Below are 16026 nucleotides of genomic sequence, written 5' to 3'. Positions count from 1 at the left end.
GGCACATGAGATCTCCAATACCCAGAAAGGATTTGGGCAAATTTTAAACAAATCAAGAAATATTAAAATAATTGATATTTTTAATGGAGTCCCCAAGTCTAAACTTTGAGAAAATAAAATATTAATGTGTATTAATATGAATCTGTGTTAGAATGGTCCAAAACACAAGGATCAAGCCAGATCTAATCTTAGCCGTTGATTAGGGACTTAATCTCAGCCATTGATATGTCAACAGGTAAAGTATAAGAGGAGGCTTGAGGGTCACTTGAAGAGTACACCAAAGTGATCAGTCATTCTATTCTCTAGAGTGAGGTTTGCTAAGAGAGATAGAATTAGTGATCGGGAGATGCAGCTAAGGGGCATTTGAGTACAGAGAGACAGAGAGCCAGAGATAGTGTTGGGAGAGCAGCGCAATAGCCAAGGAGAGTGACGCAGAGCCAGCCAAGGCTCACGTAGGGCCATGCAGAGGCAGTCAGGAGCTGCGCAGAGCCTTAGAGAGGCCAGCGTTGCTAACGCAGAGGACCATAGGGCTGACGCAAGGCTTCCCAGAGCTGACGTAGACCCATCCGGGGTGACGCAGGGCCAGCGCTGTGCAGAGAAGGGCTGACGTAGTCCAGAGAGAGGCTGACACTAGGGTTTCTGGGGCAAATTTGTGCTGAGTAGCTGCTGGAAGGTTTATCGGGGGTTTCAGCCAGGAGATTTGTTAGAAACTGAGAGGTATTACTGCCAAGGAAATTCTCTGTTGGGTAGGCTAGTTTCGGCACCCAGATTGTACTCTGATATTGCTTAATAAGAAAACCCTCAGATAACTGCACTAGGTTTCCCACGTTGGGTTTTTTCCGGCGACATTAGTCCAAATAATGGTGTCATATGGCGTGTTTGTTTCTGTTTCTTTGAGTTGTTGATCTTTAATATGTTGAGCATGCACTAGTGTTTATTTTCAGTATTTACATTGTAAATAACTTGTTAAGGAAAATAACAAATAGGTAGGAATAAATCAGATAAAGTGCATAGAGGGTTTCTATCTAAGTAAACTTAGAAACTTCAACACAAACCCTGCCCCAGAAAATCGAATTCTTGATTTCTCTTGGTGTGTCTCCAACTGACCCTCAAGCCTCCTCTTATACTTTTCTTGTTGATGAATCAATGGCCGAGATTAAATCCCTAGTCAACGATTAAGATTAAAATTGGCTTGATCCTCATCACTTAGAACTTTATTACCCATTTTATATTAATATACATAAATATTTTTATTTTCCTGAGTTTAGACTTAGGGACCCATTAAAAAAATTAATTATTTTAATATCTCTTCATCCGAGTGGAATTTCTCCAAACGATTTTTGGGTCTTGGAGATCTCATGTGCCTTAGCCTCTCCACCAAATTTCATCGCTAGAGCACATCCGATGCTACCCAAAATCAACACCCTGTCTTAGCGAGGTATGTGCTCTAGCAATGCTTCACCATAGAAGCATCACACTGATCCTCCGCATCGGTCCTCTGTGTTGATGCTTGGCCTGTTGCCCCACATCCACTGCACTGTTTCTTCTTGTACTGCTGCCCATGACACTACCACTGCCACTGCGACATATGTACCGCAGCTCCCTCTCAACATGCTGCATCATGTTGCCCATAGCACTGCCACTGCTAACTGCTGCATTGCAACTCAGTTACTGAGAAGTAACTAACTTCACCCAAACACTAACATCCTGGTCAATCTGGAAACCTTGTGATGCTAAAGCTACCTCTGTTGCTATCCCTGCTCCCTTTGCTGCCACTGCGTTGTTGCAACCTCCTCTGTGCCTCTCGCACTGTTGCAACCTCCACTGCGCTGCTACAAACTTTTGCACTCTAGCACTGCCTTGTCGCTCCTTTACACCTTTCTCCACCCGACACTTGTCATCATGCTACTGTCTTTAAGGGCCCCTGTAGCCGTATGTGATCCAGAGTTTGGGCACCTCAAGGATCCTGCCCTAGTTCTGTAGTCCCCTTGATTGCAGCTCTATGTCTCCCCACCTCTTCTCTAGAGGCACATGAGCACTCATGGCACAATCGTCATCAGTCTCGACATCCTTCTTCGCTTTTGTTGGAGCAGCCTTAGAGTTGGAATCTTCTCTTTTTCCTTTCTTCCTTGGGCACTGAGATGCATAATGTCCCAGCTCCCCACATTTGAAGCACTTGACATTGGAGATGTCTTTCATCTTCCTCTTCTGTACCTCCTGATTTCCCGCTGATGTGAGCGCTACATCCTCCTCCTCCTCCTTCTTGATTCGAACTCTCTTACCGCTACTCCCCGCCTTGGCCAATCTCCTGAGCTCTTCCTGTCGAAGAGCTGCCCACATCTCCTCCCAGCTGGGGAGAGCTGCTCTGCCCAAAATTCTTTGGACAAATGTCTCCCACTCCTCGGAGACTACATTCAGGGCAATCCTGACCATGAACTCTGGATCCGGTGTAAACCCCACGGAAGTAAGCTGGTCACGAATTCCTTACAACCTGAGAAGGAATGGATCTATCTCCTCTCCTTTCTACATCTAATATGACCTCAGTTGATTTTCCAATAACATCTTCTGCTGCACAAAAGAGCCCTGGTATAAGGTGGTCAGGGTCTGCCACATCTCCCTTGCTGTGTTCTTCTTAGCAATATGTGGTATTGCATGATCCTGGACCCCGTCTAGGATCATGCATTTCGCTTGGGCCTCCTCATATTCTCATTTGCATTAGGGTCAACTGGGACATCTACTGTTCTCAAGGCACAGTGCTTGATGCAATGTTTATCGAGGATTGCCAGGAACCTGGCCTTCCAGATGACAAAATTGGAGGCCCCGTCCAATCTGTCCTGATCCCTCAATCTATTTACTGCCATCTCTGCTCCTCTTCTTTAGAATACCTTTGAGTCCCGATTTCCCTCTTTGAAATCCTTCGGCCAACTGTCGAATCACTCCTCTCTAATCCTCCTTTGCTCCTGCAACCTAGATCTAGATTTCTTGGCTAGAAATCTGTTAAGGTAGTGCTTCCCTCTACCTTGGTTCAATCTCCTTAGACATCGTTCTACACTGATAGAACCAACGTCCCACCAGCTCCTCAAATCGAAATCTACTCAGCTCCCTTAGCCCCGAAAGCTTAAGAATCTGAGCCATTTTGGCTTTGTGTAATCACAGTGAGAGCTGGATCAACTCCTCCTGGCCACTACGTCAATCCTTCCTGACTCCGAAAGATGACTTGGCACTATGTAGGCCTGATCTGCTCCCCTCTGCCTCTGCACTAGCCTGGACAGCTGACACAGCTACTGCGTGGGCTCCTCCTAGCTATTGTGTCACCTTCGCCTGGCTCAGAGTGCTGACGCAGGCACTGTGTGAGCCTCTACGTCACCTTCTTTGCACTGCGTCACTCCTCCTTCTGCATCTCTGGCTCTGGAACAACGTTGTCACTCGGGACAACTACTTTTCTGCTACAAATTCTCTGGATTTCTTCGCTGGTGTCTTCAGTGGTCTATGATCTGCAATCGCTATGATACCATGTTGGCTTGAAGGGGGGCTGGCCCAGGTTCGGAGTTATTTAGCCAAACAAATCCCTACACTATTGGCCCTTTCGGCATCAGCCCGCGGAGCGCGGACTAAAGTCTCACCCAAAGCAGTATGGGGGGACGCTGGAACCAAGTTTCCACACCCTTGAGATGTCTGAGGTGTCGATTTAGATCAACTATGCCTACCCTCGCGTAGGTTACTTCGTGCGCTGTTCTAACCTTTAATACCTTCGCGATCTGTTATAATCGCCTTTCGCGCAGCCCTAACCAGGGACTGAGATGCTTTCGCGCTGCTATGGCAGCGTCCTGCGCTATTTCCTCAACTACACCGTGAATCTTACTTATCTTCTTAAAGATCTTAGTTAACTTCGCATAAATAGATATTCTATTTTGCATTCACTTATTCAACACATTCATACATATTCACGCATCATATAAGCATTAAAAGTGCAATGTATATTCAATGTAACAGATGCATAAAACAAGAAATAAATATGCAGAATGGATATGAAACTTCTCTTTATTAATGCTCCAACTATTACAGACTTGACTCGCCCTACGCACTTAGCTACAGGGGTCCACACACTTAGCTGCGGACTACTAGACCTTTGCGCACTCAGCTGCAGAGCCTTCTCCTACTCTACGACCCAAAACTAGACTTTACACTTCAAATACGACTCAATCCTTCATCCTTATCCTTATTATTCCATGATCTATTGATTACTTAGAGCCTCGCTCTATTTATACAATCCCATGGTCCGTGGACCATGGGTAGATCTCTACAGCTGACATTACATTACAAAATTGAGGGCGGACAACCCTATGACTCTTTTACAAACTACGTGCTCCACACCCACAAAATGCAGAGTCTTTACATCAGGGTTACAACTTTTGACCAAAATCTGGGCTCTAAGCCCCAAAACTTCCCTTGCGGGATCCTGCGCAAACATTGTGACTCGCCCTCGAGTCACTCTGTCAGTGCGAAGATCTTTGCGTGAAGACCTCCCAACTCTGCCTGGATCGCTACAAGATCCGCAACGCACTGAGTGGCTGCCTGCTGCACTTCCTGGAGACGCTGTTCAGATACCGCTGTAGCTGAACTACCTCCCTGAGCCTGTTCCTGTGTTCCTTGCATCTGCACGAGATTTGCAATTTATAGCGCCTTTTGAATTTGAATTCGACCGTTCCCCCCACATTCGGTCAATTAATGCTCACTTAGCACAGATTTTCAAGAATCTAGCCCATAAAGTTTGCCTTAAATGCCTGCCACCCGCTCCATTTGGTCTCAAACCAAGCATCACATTGTGAATAGTGACTATAACTGCCACTTTCCAGTTGACCACGCGACAGCACAGCTACCCTCGCACTGTCGCGAACCCTGCGACACTTCGCTACTGCACGCAGACCTGACATCGCACAACTCCTGGGCAGAGTAGTTTATAGTCCCGCGCCTCCTTTCAATTGCCTAGAGTGCTAAAACTGTGCTTTTGTCGGCTAGTCAGATGGTCGGGCCACCTGTTTATGCCTTCAAATGACTGCCATTGACTTTTCTTGGGAAGAGTTCTCTATTTAACTTTACCAACTACACCGTGTCACCATCTGTGATCTCCTTAATAACATACGGTCCCAACCAATGCATTCTGAACTTCCCTGGGAATTTATCGAACTTATTATCATACAACAACACCAAATTATTCGTCTTGAAGGTGCGCAACTTAATATGTCGATCGTGCCAAGCCTTTTCACGCTACTTTTGGACCTACTGGTGAAATACAACCAAAAATTGTTCTTCCTCGAGCTCCACCAACTACGCGAGCCTCTCCTCTAAGGTTCCGTGGTCCATCATACCTATGAGCGCTGCTATGCGCAGACTAGGCACGATGTATTCCATAGGCATTACAACTTCTACTCCATAGACAAGCCTAAAAGGTGTCTGTCCTGTCAATTTCTTGCATGTCTTCCTATAAGCCCATAATACTGCAGTTACATGCAGGTCCCAATCACTTCATTGCGCGTTACATACTTTTGTCAGCGCGGTCTCTAGTACTTTGTTGAACGCTTCTACTGTCCCGTTAGCCTACAGGTGATACAGTGTGCTTTTCTGATGATACACCTAAAATTCTTCCATCAGCGCGCTGATTGTCTCATTCAGGAAATGTGTACCGCGATCGCTCATCAAGATCTTCGAACATCTGAATCGCGTCAATATGTGTTCAAACAAAAACTTTGCAGCCATCGCAGCCATGCAATCCTTTACTGGCTGTGCTTCTGCCCAACGAGTCAGGTACTCTGTTGCAGTGATAATATATCTCACGCCTGTCTTTCCTTGAGGTTTGATAGGTCCTACAAAGTCAATTGCCCACTTTTCGAAGGGTTGCAACGTCATTTGTGGATTCAAAGGCATCTCGTCCCTCCACGATGGTTTACCTGTTCTTTGACATACATCACATGCCTTGCAATGTGCTTTTGAATCCTGATGAAGGGTCGGCCACCACAACCCTGCGCGGAGAATCTTCTGCGCGGTTGCTCTCCCTACATAATGTCCTCCTGTAGCGCCCCCATGAGCGTCCGTGAGGATGTTGCTTCGTTCAAACTCAGGTACATACCTTCGCAGTATCTCATCATTCCCCATCTTATATAGGTGCCCCACAATGACAGAGAAATCTGCCGCATGCACCACTAGTTCCTTCTTCTGCTAGACAGAGTACCCTTTCGGCGCAGTTCTAGTCATGAGAAAGTGAATTATATCTTCAAAATGTCCATCTGCTACGTGCACAACAAAGAGCTGCACATCGGTAATCCTTCCTCCAGACTAGTAGGTTCCTCTCCTGTCTCAATGCGCGGCAGGTGATCCGGTCTTGTGTTTAATCATCCAAGCTTCACAACAACTTCAAAATCATATTCTTGGAACAATAAAAGCCATCTGCATATTCGTCCCCCCAACACAGGGTTATTAACCAAGTACTTCAGCGCATAATAATCTGTATACATCTTAAAGTGACCTCCTAGCAAGTAGTGTTGATACTTCTGGAGTGCATATACCATAGCCAGTCCCTCGCATTCAGTGGTGGAATAGTTATTTTCTACTTTAGATAATCTGCAATTCGCGAATGCGATAGGGTGATCCAAGCCTTCTCCACCATCCCATGTTAGTACTGTGCCCAGCGCTATACTCGACACGTCAACATGGACATGAAACTCTTTCTTCCAATTTGGGAAAACCAGAATCGGCACAGTAACCATCTTTTCTTTCAATACATCCAGGCTTTTCTTACAGTCATCATTCCAGCAAAACGTGACATCCTTTTTCAACAGCTTTTCCATCGGCGCGGTGATCTGGGCATAGCCTTTGATGAACTTCCTGTAGTACCCCGTATGTCCCAGAGTAGTGCACAGCTATTTCGCACTCTGCAACGCTTCCAAATTCAGAATCACCGCGATTTTCGTGGGTTCTACCATCAGCCCTTGTCTACAAACCACATGCCCCAACAGGTTCCCAAAAGGAACGAGGAACATACATTTCTTGAGGTTGAGCGCGATTTGGTATCTTTGGCATGTATCCAGCATCAAGCACAGGTTCGCTACATGGCACCTAACCAGCCCAAATACAGTCCAGTCATCAAAATAGACCTCCAAGAACTTATGAATATATTCCCTGAATGCCGCAACAACTACGCACGAAAAGATAGCAGGGGCATTCTTCAATCCAAATGGCATGACAGTATATTGAAAGCAACCCCACTCAGTCACGAAGGTTGTCTTGCTCCTATCCTCCGGCGCGATTTTGATCTGGTGGTACCCTGAGAACCCATCAGTGAAAGAATATGCTTCCTGACCACCTACATTGTCCAACACCTCATCTGTGAACAGAGTTGGGAATGGATCATGTACACACGCGTCATTCAACTTTCTGAGATCCACGCATATTCTTATTTTATCCTTCTGCTTCTTCTCTTGTACCACCATCGGGCTTACCCAATCGGATTCCTCCACAAGCTCAATGATGCCTGCCGCGAGCATCTTGTCTAGTTCTACGCAGACCTTTTCCTTGTATTTCGGATTTAAGCGATACGGCCTCTACTTAACTGGCTTCGCGTCAGGTTTTAACGTGATCTTCATTACCCCTAAATCTCTGATTATTCCCTTCAAATCCGTAAACTTGGTCGGGAATAAGTCCTGATATTCACGGAGTAATTTAGCGACCTTATCCACCGTCGCACCGTCCCAATAGTCTCCAATCTTCGCAATTTTAGATTCCACCTTCGTACCAATATTCACTTGCTTAGTCTTCACCAGTGCAGTTATTTAGGGTTCTCAATCTGTGGTCCCTGAAACTAGCGGTGGCCTTCTGTCTCTGAAATGTTAATCTTTTGCGGATCTTCATCTTCTTCTTCAACAGTTACATTAAAACATTCCAGCACGCAACTCATCTGAGTAGCCCATTCAGGCTGAATCGATTCTACCGGCTCCTGTGGAATCATAAAAATGGCTTCTTTTACCTCTTCTAGTGCTTCATCAATACTGTCCCACATCCTCAAAACTGAAGGTCATCATGAACCCTTCACGCAGAACATCCTATTCACCTCTTCCGTGGCGGAGCTTTGTTTCTATATACCAGTTCATTGGTATAACATCCAGGGTATGACAAAACAGGTTGCACCCACTCAAGTTGTGGCTATTCTCAATAGGCCTGCATCCACTTGGCTAGATGCGTGCACGGATCATCCTGCCCATTATACTTATCTGTCAGTCGCACCCTAGGCTTCCCAAATCGTAAGTGCATCATTCTTCTACATTCGCGCCAGTCGTCAAAGCTCCCTTTATGCGTACCCCACCACCTTGCGGGCGTAGCACGCAGTACCCAGGTCAAGGCCTGGAAGCATTGCTTTTCCAGCACCTCCCTTTCAAATTTATTCAAGAAGGTATCTACCTCACTTAGGCCATCATAAGTAGGCAGGTCTCTTACTTCTGTCGATACGCAATGCAGCGACCTTGTCATCATATTACAGTTCATTGTAGTTACCTCATGTAACGATTCTGCCATCACTCCGTCTCCTCGTTTGAATTCGAAGTACAGGAGCTTTCACTCTCCCATGCAATCCGCCCATCTGTGGTGGGATTCACCCAGTCCTGGTTTCGTGCTATTATCTTATAGATGCAGTCCAAATCATCATTACTTTCATAGTCGCGTACCGGCTCCGTATAGGGCGATCCTTCAGCAGGGTCGAGGGGTATAACTACACTAGTGACTTCTTTTCAAAAATCATTTTTCTCTTTTTCAGATTAATCACCCCATTCATGTCAGTGGCCCAATCAATCCCTAAGACACAGGGTAGGGATTGTTGTCATCAACAATCTCTATCACTTCAAAGTCTGTTAGCACGCTTGCTCCCTCAATATGTTAAAATTGGCAACCAGGGCAAAACTTCATGTGGGTCATCTTATTCATGGATAATAATACTTTTATTAGATTCCTCTCATCGAGAGGTGTAGGATTGATATAAAGATCATCCAATTCTGATAAGTATTCATGGAGATATGAATTTATTTTGATTATGGAATTATTATCAAGCCGACCTACAACTCATGTAGGCTCAAAAGCCCAACAGTCGCATCTATTCACCCACCAACGTTGTGTATAAATATAAGAGAACTTTTCCTCATTTGGACTCACTCATCTCATCACATCTCTCTCTCTCTCTACTACGCAGATATGAGTCTCTTCTCTACTGCGCTGAAATGGGTCTCTCTCTCTCACACATGTGAAGCCGGAAGCTATTGAATTTGAAGCTGCAACTGCAGAAGTAAAGATTGACTTGCGTGGCCTAGAATATCTCCTCTTTGGAACTGCGCTGTAGGTTCATCTGAACCTCCTTTGAAAGCCGCAACTTTTGGTGGTGGAATGAAGTCAATCCGACGAACGGTTTGCAAGATATCGACTGCCCTAGTTTGAAGCCGGAAACTGCTGAAACTGAAGCTGCAACTGCAGAAGTAAAAATTGACTTGCGTGGCCTAGAAGATCTCCTCATCTGAACTGCGCTGTAGGTTCATCTGAACCTCCTCTGGAAGCCGAAACTTTTGGTGGTGGAATGAAGTCAATCTGACTGTCGGTTTGTGAGATATAGTCTGCCCTAGTTTGATAATGAAGCCGCTAATGCTGATGCTACTAATCTAGGGTTTGCTACTGTTGATATGAATCAGATTTATTGTACTATCTCTCTCTGCTGAATTATTGAAGATAAAAGAAGATTTGATCAAAGGGTTTCCCCACACATTGTGGGCTTTGTCCCTAGCTAGCCGCCACATCTTGTGTCTCTTGTCTTGGCTTGTTTTCTGTCGATCGTTTAATGTTCTATCTGCAATTTACTTTATGTACATGTGATTGCTAATCGGTGGAATATAATAAGAAAAAGAAGTAAACTGTTATAAGCATAGAACATACCATAACTTAACATGGTATCGGAGCTGAGGTGAAGACAAAGCCTGAGCAAGAGCAAGAGCAATCATCGAAGAGAATATTGGCAAGGTTATCCTAAAAGAACTATGGGGTCCTCAACACTCTTTCCTGCTGAAGACAAGCTCCGTGAGAAAGTTGACTATCATGGATGGAAGATGTCTATCGATCTAACCCTTGAGAATCAAGGAGTGTTGTATCATGTGAGAGGCAATATTGTTGAGCCTCCATCAAATGCATCCATTGCTGCCTGGAACAAATGAAAAAATTGAGAAGTCAAAACAATAGAAGATCATCCGGGACTCTATCGTCAAGCACTTGGTGGCCTACATCTCTGAACTGGACACCTCCAAGGAAATCTACGATAGACTGGTGAGTTTATTTAAAGTTAATGATGCAAATCAAGTTTTGTTTCTTAGAAATAAGCTGAGAGAAATCAAGAAGGGTAAAGATGAAAGTATGCAAGCATACTTCTTAAGAATCACCGAGATCAAGAACAATCTCCTATCTATTGGGGAAACTATTACTGACAGAGAAATGGCACTCACAACTCTTGGAGGATTGCTTTTTGAATGGTATGTGTTCAGGACTACTCTTTTGAACTATAATGTAATTCCTGGTTTTGAGGAATTAATAGCTAGATGCATTCAAGAAGAAACAAGGGAAGAAGTGCAAGAAATGCCCATGCCTAAAGGTACTCCTGCTGCCTTTTCTTCTCATGCAAAGAAAAGAAATAATTCCGGGACTAAATCAAAAGGAAAGGCTGGACCTAAGGCTAGAAGAAAATGACGATGTTACATTTGCGATAAAGCAAGTCACTATGTATGAGATCATGAGCATCATGATGAATGAGATCATGGACATAAAGGGCAACATGAGATCATGGACATATAGGATAGCATGATGATGATGCACACTAGTTTGAGCAGCATTATGATGGATAAAATCATGGACATGGGCAGCATGATGATAATCATGATTAGAGAAGCATGGTACAGTATGCAGTGGTGCAACTCGAAATCCCTCTGATGGCAATCAAAGGAATAACAAATTCAACAGCAAAGGTAAGAGGAGAGCTGGGAATCAAGGAAGAGGACAAGCATTCAAGAAGGCTAGAAATTCTAGGATGTATTAAATGCACCTGACCTCAAAAGGAACCTAGTGTCCATCTTGGCAATGGAAGACAGAGGCTACAAGGTAACCTTCAGCAATGGCAAGGTATGTATATGGAAAAATAATGTTAAAGATGCCTTTACTCTTGGGTTTAGTGTTGATTCATTATATCAGGTCGATGGAAGTCCGCTAGGTGTCATGTCTTGTGACATAACTCTTTAGTCCGAACTTTGGCATCGGAGGTTTGCCCACCTTCATTACAAAGCTCTACCCGATGTAAGACAGATGGTAACAGGGATGCCCGAATTCCAAGTAGAGAAAGAAGGTGTATGTCCGGGATGTGCCAAAGGAAAGCTCAAAAGGGGACCATTCCCCTCAAGCCAAAGCAAGACCTCCGATATATTACAATTGGTTTACTCAGGCATACTTGAGATTGGCATTAAGAGGGAGACTACTACACCACATAATCCTAAGCAAAATGGTGTGGTGGGAAGGAAGAACCACATGATGATGGAAGTTGTCCGGGCCATGCTACATGATCAAAGACTTCCAAAGTTTCTATGGGCTGAAACTACAATCACCGCCGTATATGTACAAAATCGATGCCCTCGTCAAGCATTGGGTTCCTAAACTCCTGAAGAAATGTTCACCACCGGTCAAAGGGAAGTCGTGATTAGTCATGATGTCACCTTTGACAAAGATATGGCTCTCAGCAAGGTGGACAATCTGCTGACTTTGAGTAGCTCTCAAGAAGCCGACACCAGGGAATCGAAAGAAAAGGATGATGAATCAATGCCTGATGTAGAAGAACCCATGGATCCGATTGATCCTCATCCACATGAGCCTTCCTCTTCTAGGAAGAGGCCTTCATGGCTTAGGGGGATACTTGATGATGCTGAAGGACATGCTGCACCCTGAGGAACCTTCCATCAAAGTAAGAAACTTAACAGGTATCATGGATACCTGACCATCATGAGCACGATCATACAAAATGAACCTTCATCATTCTCAGATGTCATCAAGCATTAACTATGGAAGGATGCTATGACCATAGAATACGAGTCTATTATGGAGAATGATGTCTGGGAAGTAGTTCCCAGACCCTGGACAAGACAATTGTTACTTCAAAATGGCTTTACAAGATAAATCATGCAGCAAATGGAAGTATGGAAAAGTATAAGGTTCATTTTGTTTCTCGTGGTTTATCCCTGAAGGGAGGTATAGACTATGATATTTGCACCTGTTGCCAGATATACGACCATCCGCTTGATCATAGCCCTTGTGGTTTCACAAGGATGGAACCTACATCAGATGGATGTTAAGACCGCGTTCTTGCATGGTTCTATCAAAGAAGAGGTCTATGTGGAGCAACCTGAAGGATTTGAGATTTATGATTGAAAATCTCATGTATGCAGGTTTAAGAAGGCTCTCTATGGGCTGAAGCAAGCACCCCGAGCATGGTATGAGAGGATCGATAGCTACTTGATGAAGCTGGGATTCACTAGGAGTGACGCTGATCCTAACCTCTACTTTAAGGTTGAAGATGACAAGCCTCTCATACTGGTGTTGTATGTGGATGACCTCTTTCTAACAGGTGCAAACCCTCTCATTCACAAATGTAAGAGGGAGATGGCTTCTGAATTTGAAATGAAGGACCAAGGACTTGAAGTGTGGCAGAAGCCAAAGGGAAATTTTCCTATCTCAAGGAAAATATGTGGTAAATATATTGGAAAGATTCGATATGATGGACTGCAAGCCTGTGACTACCTCGAGGATCTTAACTTTTAGAAGTTATATGGTAGTGATGTCGGACCAAACTTGGGAAATGCCTCTGAGTTTCAAAAGCTCATTCGCATTGATGTTCTTGGTGAACCTCCGTCCGAACATATGTTTTGCAGTTAGCATTGTGAGCTCATATTTGGTTGAGCCTCACTGGATTGATGCCAGGAATCTTCTGAGATGTCTTCAGGACACAATCTCTCATGGATTAAGATACACTACCGGAGATGTGAGACTACTTGGATATATTGATGTTGATTGGGCAGGCAGTGTGGTGGACCGTAAGAGGACTTCCGGGTACTGTTTCACCTTGGGATCTGCTTCGATATCCTGGATGAGCAGGAAGCAGAAGTCAGTGGCTTTGTGCACCGCCGAAGTAGGATGTATTGTTGCTAGCATAACCTCGTGTGAGGCAGTCTGGTTGCGAAAGCTCTTCAGTGAGCTGTTTGGATTTACATTGGATACCACTGTGATTCTTTGTAACAACCAGAGGTGGGATTCGATTATTGAGGAATCCTGTATTCGTCAATTGCTCCAGCAGATAGACATCATCTGGGATATGGTAAGTCGATGAGCAAGGAAGCTCCATCACATTAAGATGATGTACAGGTTGATATACCTTGTCAAGGCCCTGAGGAAAGATCTAATCTATGATTTTCCCAAACGACTTGGAGTCGGCAAGAAACCCTTGTACAAGGGTCCTGCATGTTGCATACATTGAGCTCTGGGAGCTCTGAGGGCTTGCGGTTCCTACTGGAGCAACATATGACCACAGGGTGACTCACCCTCCCCTGGTGGTGCACACTGGAACAAGATGATTCACTCTCTTATGGGACAAGATGATTCGCTCTCTTGTGGAACAGGATGATTCGCTCTCCTGTGTAGCAGGATTGATGTGTTCTCCTGTGAGGCCTTGATTGATGTGTTCTCCATGGCAGCCTGGATTGATGTGTTCTCCATGGCAATTGTAGCAGGATTGATGTGTTCTCCTGTGAGGCCTGGATTGATGTGTTCTCCATGGCAATTGTAGCAAGATTGATGTGTTCTCCTGTGATGTGTTCGACAGGATTGATTAGTTCTCCTGTCGAGGCATACTACCCATGCAGTCTGGGACTCATGGGAAGTACCTCTCATCTGATCAATGAGCAGGGAAATGAAGTTAGGGACCATAGTAGTACCGATGGACGCATCGTTGTAACTACCATACTCCCTACGCTAGGATGACCTCCATTGATCTGGGATCAATGATACTGGTCTGGGACCAGTGGTAGGAGTTGTACCATACTATGACGCTGACTTCGGTTCGGTTGAGACTGGTCTGGGATCAGTGGTACATACTCTGAGACTGACTTTGAGTCAGTGGAGGATGATATTGGTCTGGGACCATTGGAGTTGTACTCACTATGATGCTGACTTTGGGTTGGTTGAGACTGGTCTGGGACCAATGGTACATACTCTGAGACTGACTTTGAGTCAGTATGATACATCCTCGATCATTTCTTCTTCTTCATAATTCGGACAAAAGCAGAGTAGAATAGAACAATGCAAGAGCAGAGCAGGACAAAACAAAAAAAAGTACAGATCAGTGCAGGGCAGAACAAGACAAAGCAGAACAGGCAAAATAGAGCAGAGTAGGGCAAGGGTCAGGCTGTACAAGGCAGTGCATTTGATGGATGAATAGTAACGACCGATAGACAGATTGCAGATGAAGTTCTCCATGGTTGAGAGGGAGTGTTAAAATTGGCAACCAGGGCAAAACTTCATGTGGGTCATCTTATTCAAGGATAATAATATTTTTATTAGATTCCTCTCGTCGAGAGGTGTAGGATTGATATAAAGATCATCCAATTCCGATAAGTATTCATGGAGATATGAATTTATTTTGATTATGGAATTATTATCAAGCTGACCTACAACTCATGTAGGCTCAGAAGCCCAACAGTCGCATCTATTCACCCACCAACGTTGTGTATAAATATAAGAGGGCTTTTCCTCATTTGGACTCACTCATCTCATCACATCTCTCTCTCTCTCTACTACGCAGATATGAGTCTCTTCTCTACTGCGCTGAAATGGGTCTCTCTCTCTCACACATGTGAAGCCGGAAGCTGTTGAATTTGAAGCTGCAACTACAGAAGTAAAGATTGACTTGCGTGGCCTAGAAGATCTCCTCTTTGGAACTGCGCTGTAGGTTCATCTGAACCTCCTTTGAAAGCCGCAACTTTTGGTGGTGGAATGAAGTCAATCCGACGAACGGTTTGCAAGATATCGACTGCCCTAGTTTGAAGCCGGAAACTGCTGAAACTGAAGCTGCAACTGCAAAAGTAAAGATTGACTTGCGTGGCCTAGAAGATCTCCTCATCTGAACTGCGTTGTAGGTTCATCTGAACCTCCTCTGGAAGCCGAAACTTTTGGTGGTGGAATGAAGTCAATCCGACTGTCGGTTTGTGAGATATGGTCTGCCCTAGTTTGATAATGAAGCCGCTAATGCTGATGCTACTGATCTAGGGTTTGCTATTGCTGATATGAATCAGATTTATTGTACTATTTCTCTCTGCTGAATTATTGAAGATAAAAGAAGATTTGATCAAAGGGTTTCCCCACACATTGTGGGCTTTGTCCCTGGCTAGCCGCCACATCTTGTGTCTCTTGTCTTGGCTTGTTTTCTGTCGATCGTTTAATGTTCTATCTGCACTTTACTTTATGTACATGTGATTGCTAATCGGTGGAATATAATAAGAAAAAAGAAGTAAACTGTTATAAGCATAGAACATACCATAACTTAACACAATATCTACAATTATTCCCTACAATCGCCCCATGGGTATTATTTTCTACTGGTTCGCCATTCGCAGTTGAATAGGAGACCACTGCAGCGTAGGTCTCCCCATTCACTCCCATGTCTGCTTCGGCAGAACATTCACATCCAATCCTAAATCCAGGATAACTTGATCCATCTCATATTCTCCAATCTGCGCGGTTAGTCTCATTTCTCTTCCTGTTCTTGTCTTGTGTTTTCCGATCTTCCTGACTATGCACAGTTCTCCTAGCGTGGTCCCAGTGCATCTGTTAATGAGTTCCTGTAACCCTTTTACAACTTTACTGTCGCGCAGTAACTTCATACATGTTTCCAAGAACATTGTGAACATGGATGGGTCC

The 16026-nt window shown here is 44.5% G+C and overlaps 1 protein-coding gene across 1 annotated transcript in view; it reads right to left on the bottom strand.

Annotated features, from left to right (window-relative positions):
* LOC149174615 (amino-acid permease BAT1 homolog) overlaps positions 1-4656 on the bottom strand; it is a 91998-nt gene extending 87342 nt beyond the window's left edge. The window contains exon 1 of the mRNA XM_089420900.1: positions 4524-4656. Within this exon, the coding sequence (XP_089277026.1) occupies positions 4524-4656 (133 nt within the window). The remainder of the gene's footprint in view (positions 1-4523) is intronic.
* Positions 4657-16026: the final 11370 nt, after the last annotated feature.

This window comes from Pinus tabuliformis, chromosome 4_1, assembly GCF_031772625.1.
Source record: "Pinus tabuliformis cultivar Carrire ecotype Pingquan chromosome 4_1, CPIR1, whole genome shotgun sequence".
Classification (NCBI taxonomy): Eukaryota; Viridiplantae; Streptophyta; class Pinopsida; order Pinales; family Pinaceae; genus Pinus; species Pinus tabuliformis.
Note: the sequence above shows the minus strand (reverse complement) of the source record. Positions and strands in the feature narration are given on the sequence as shown.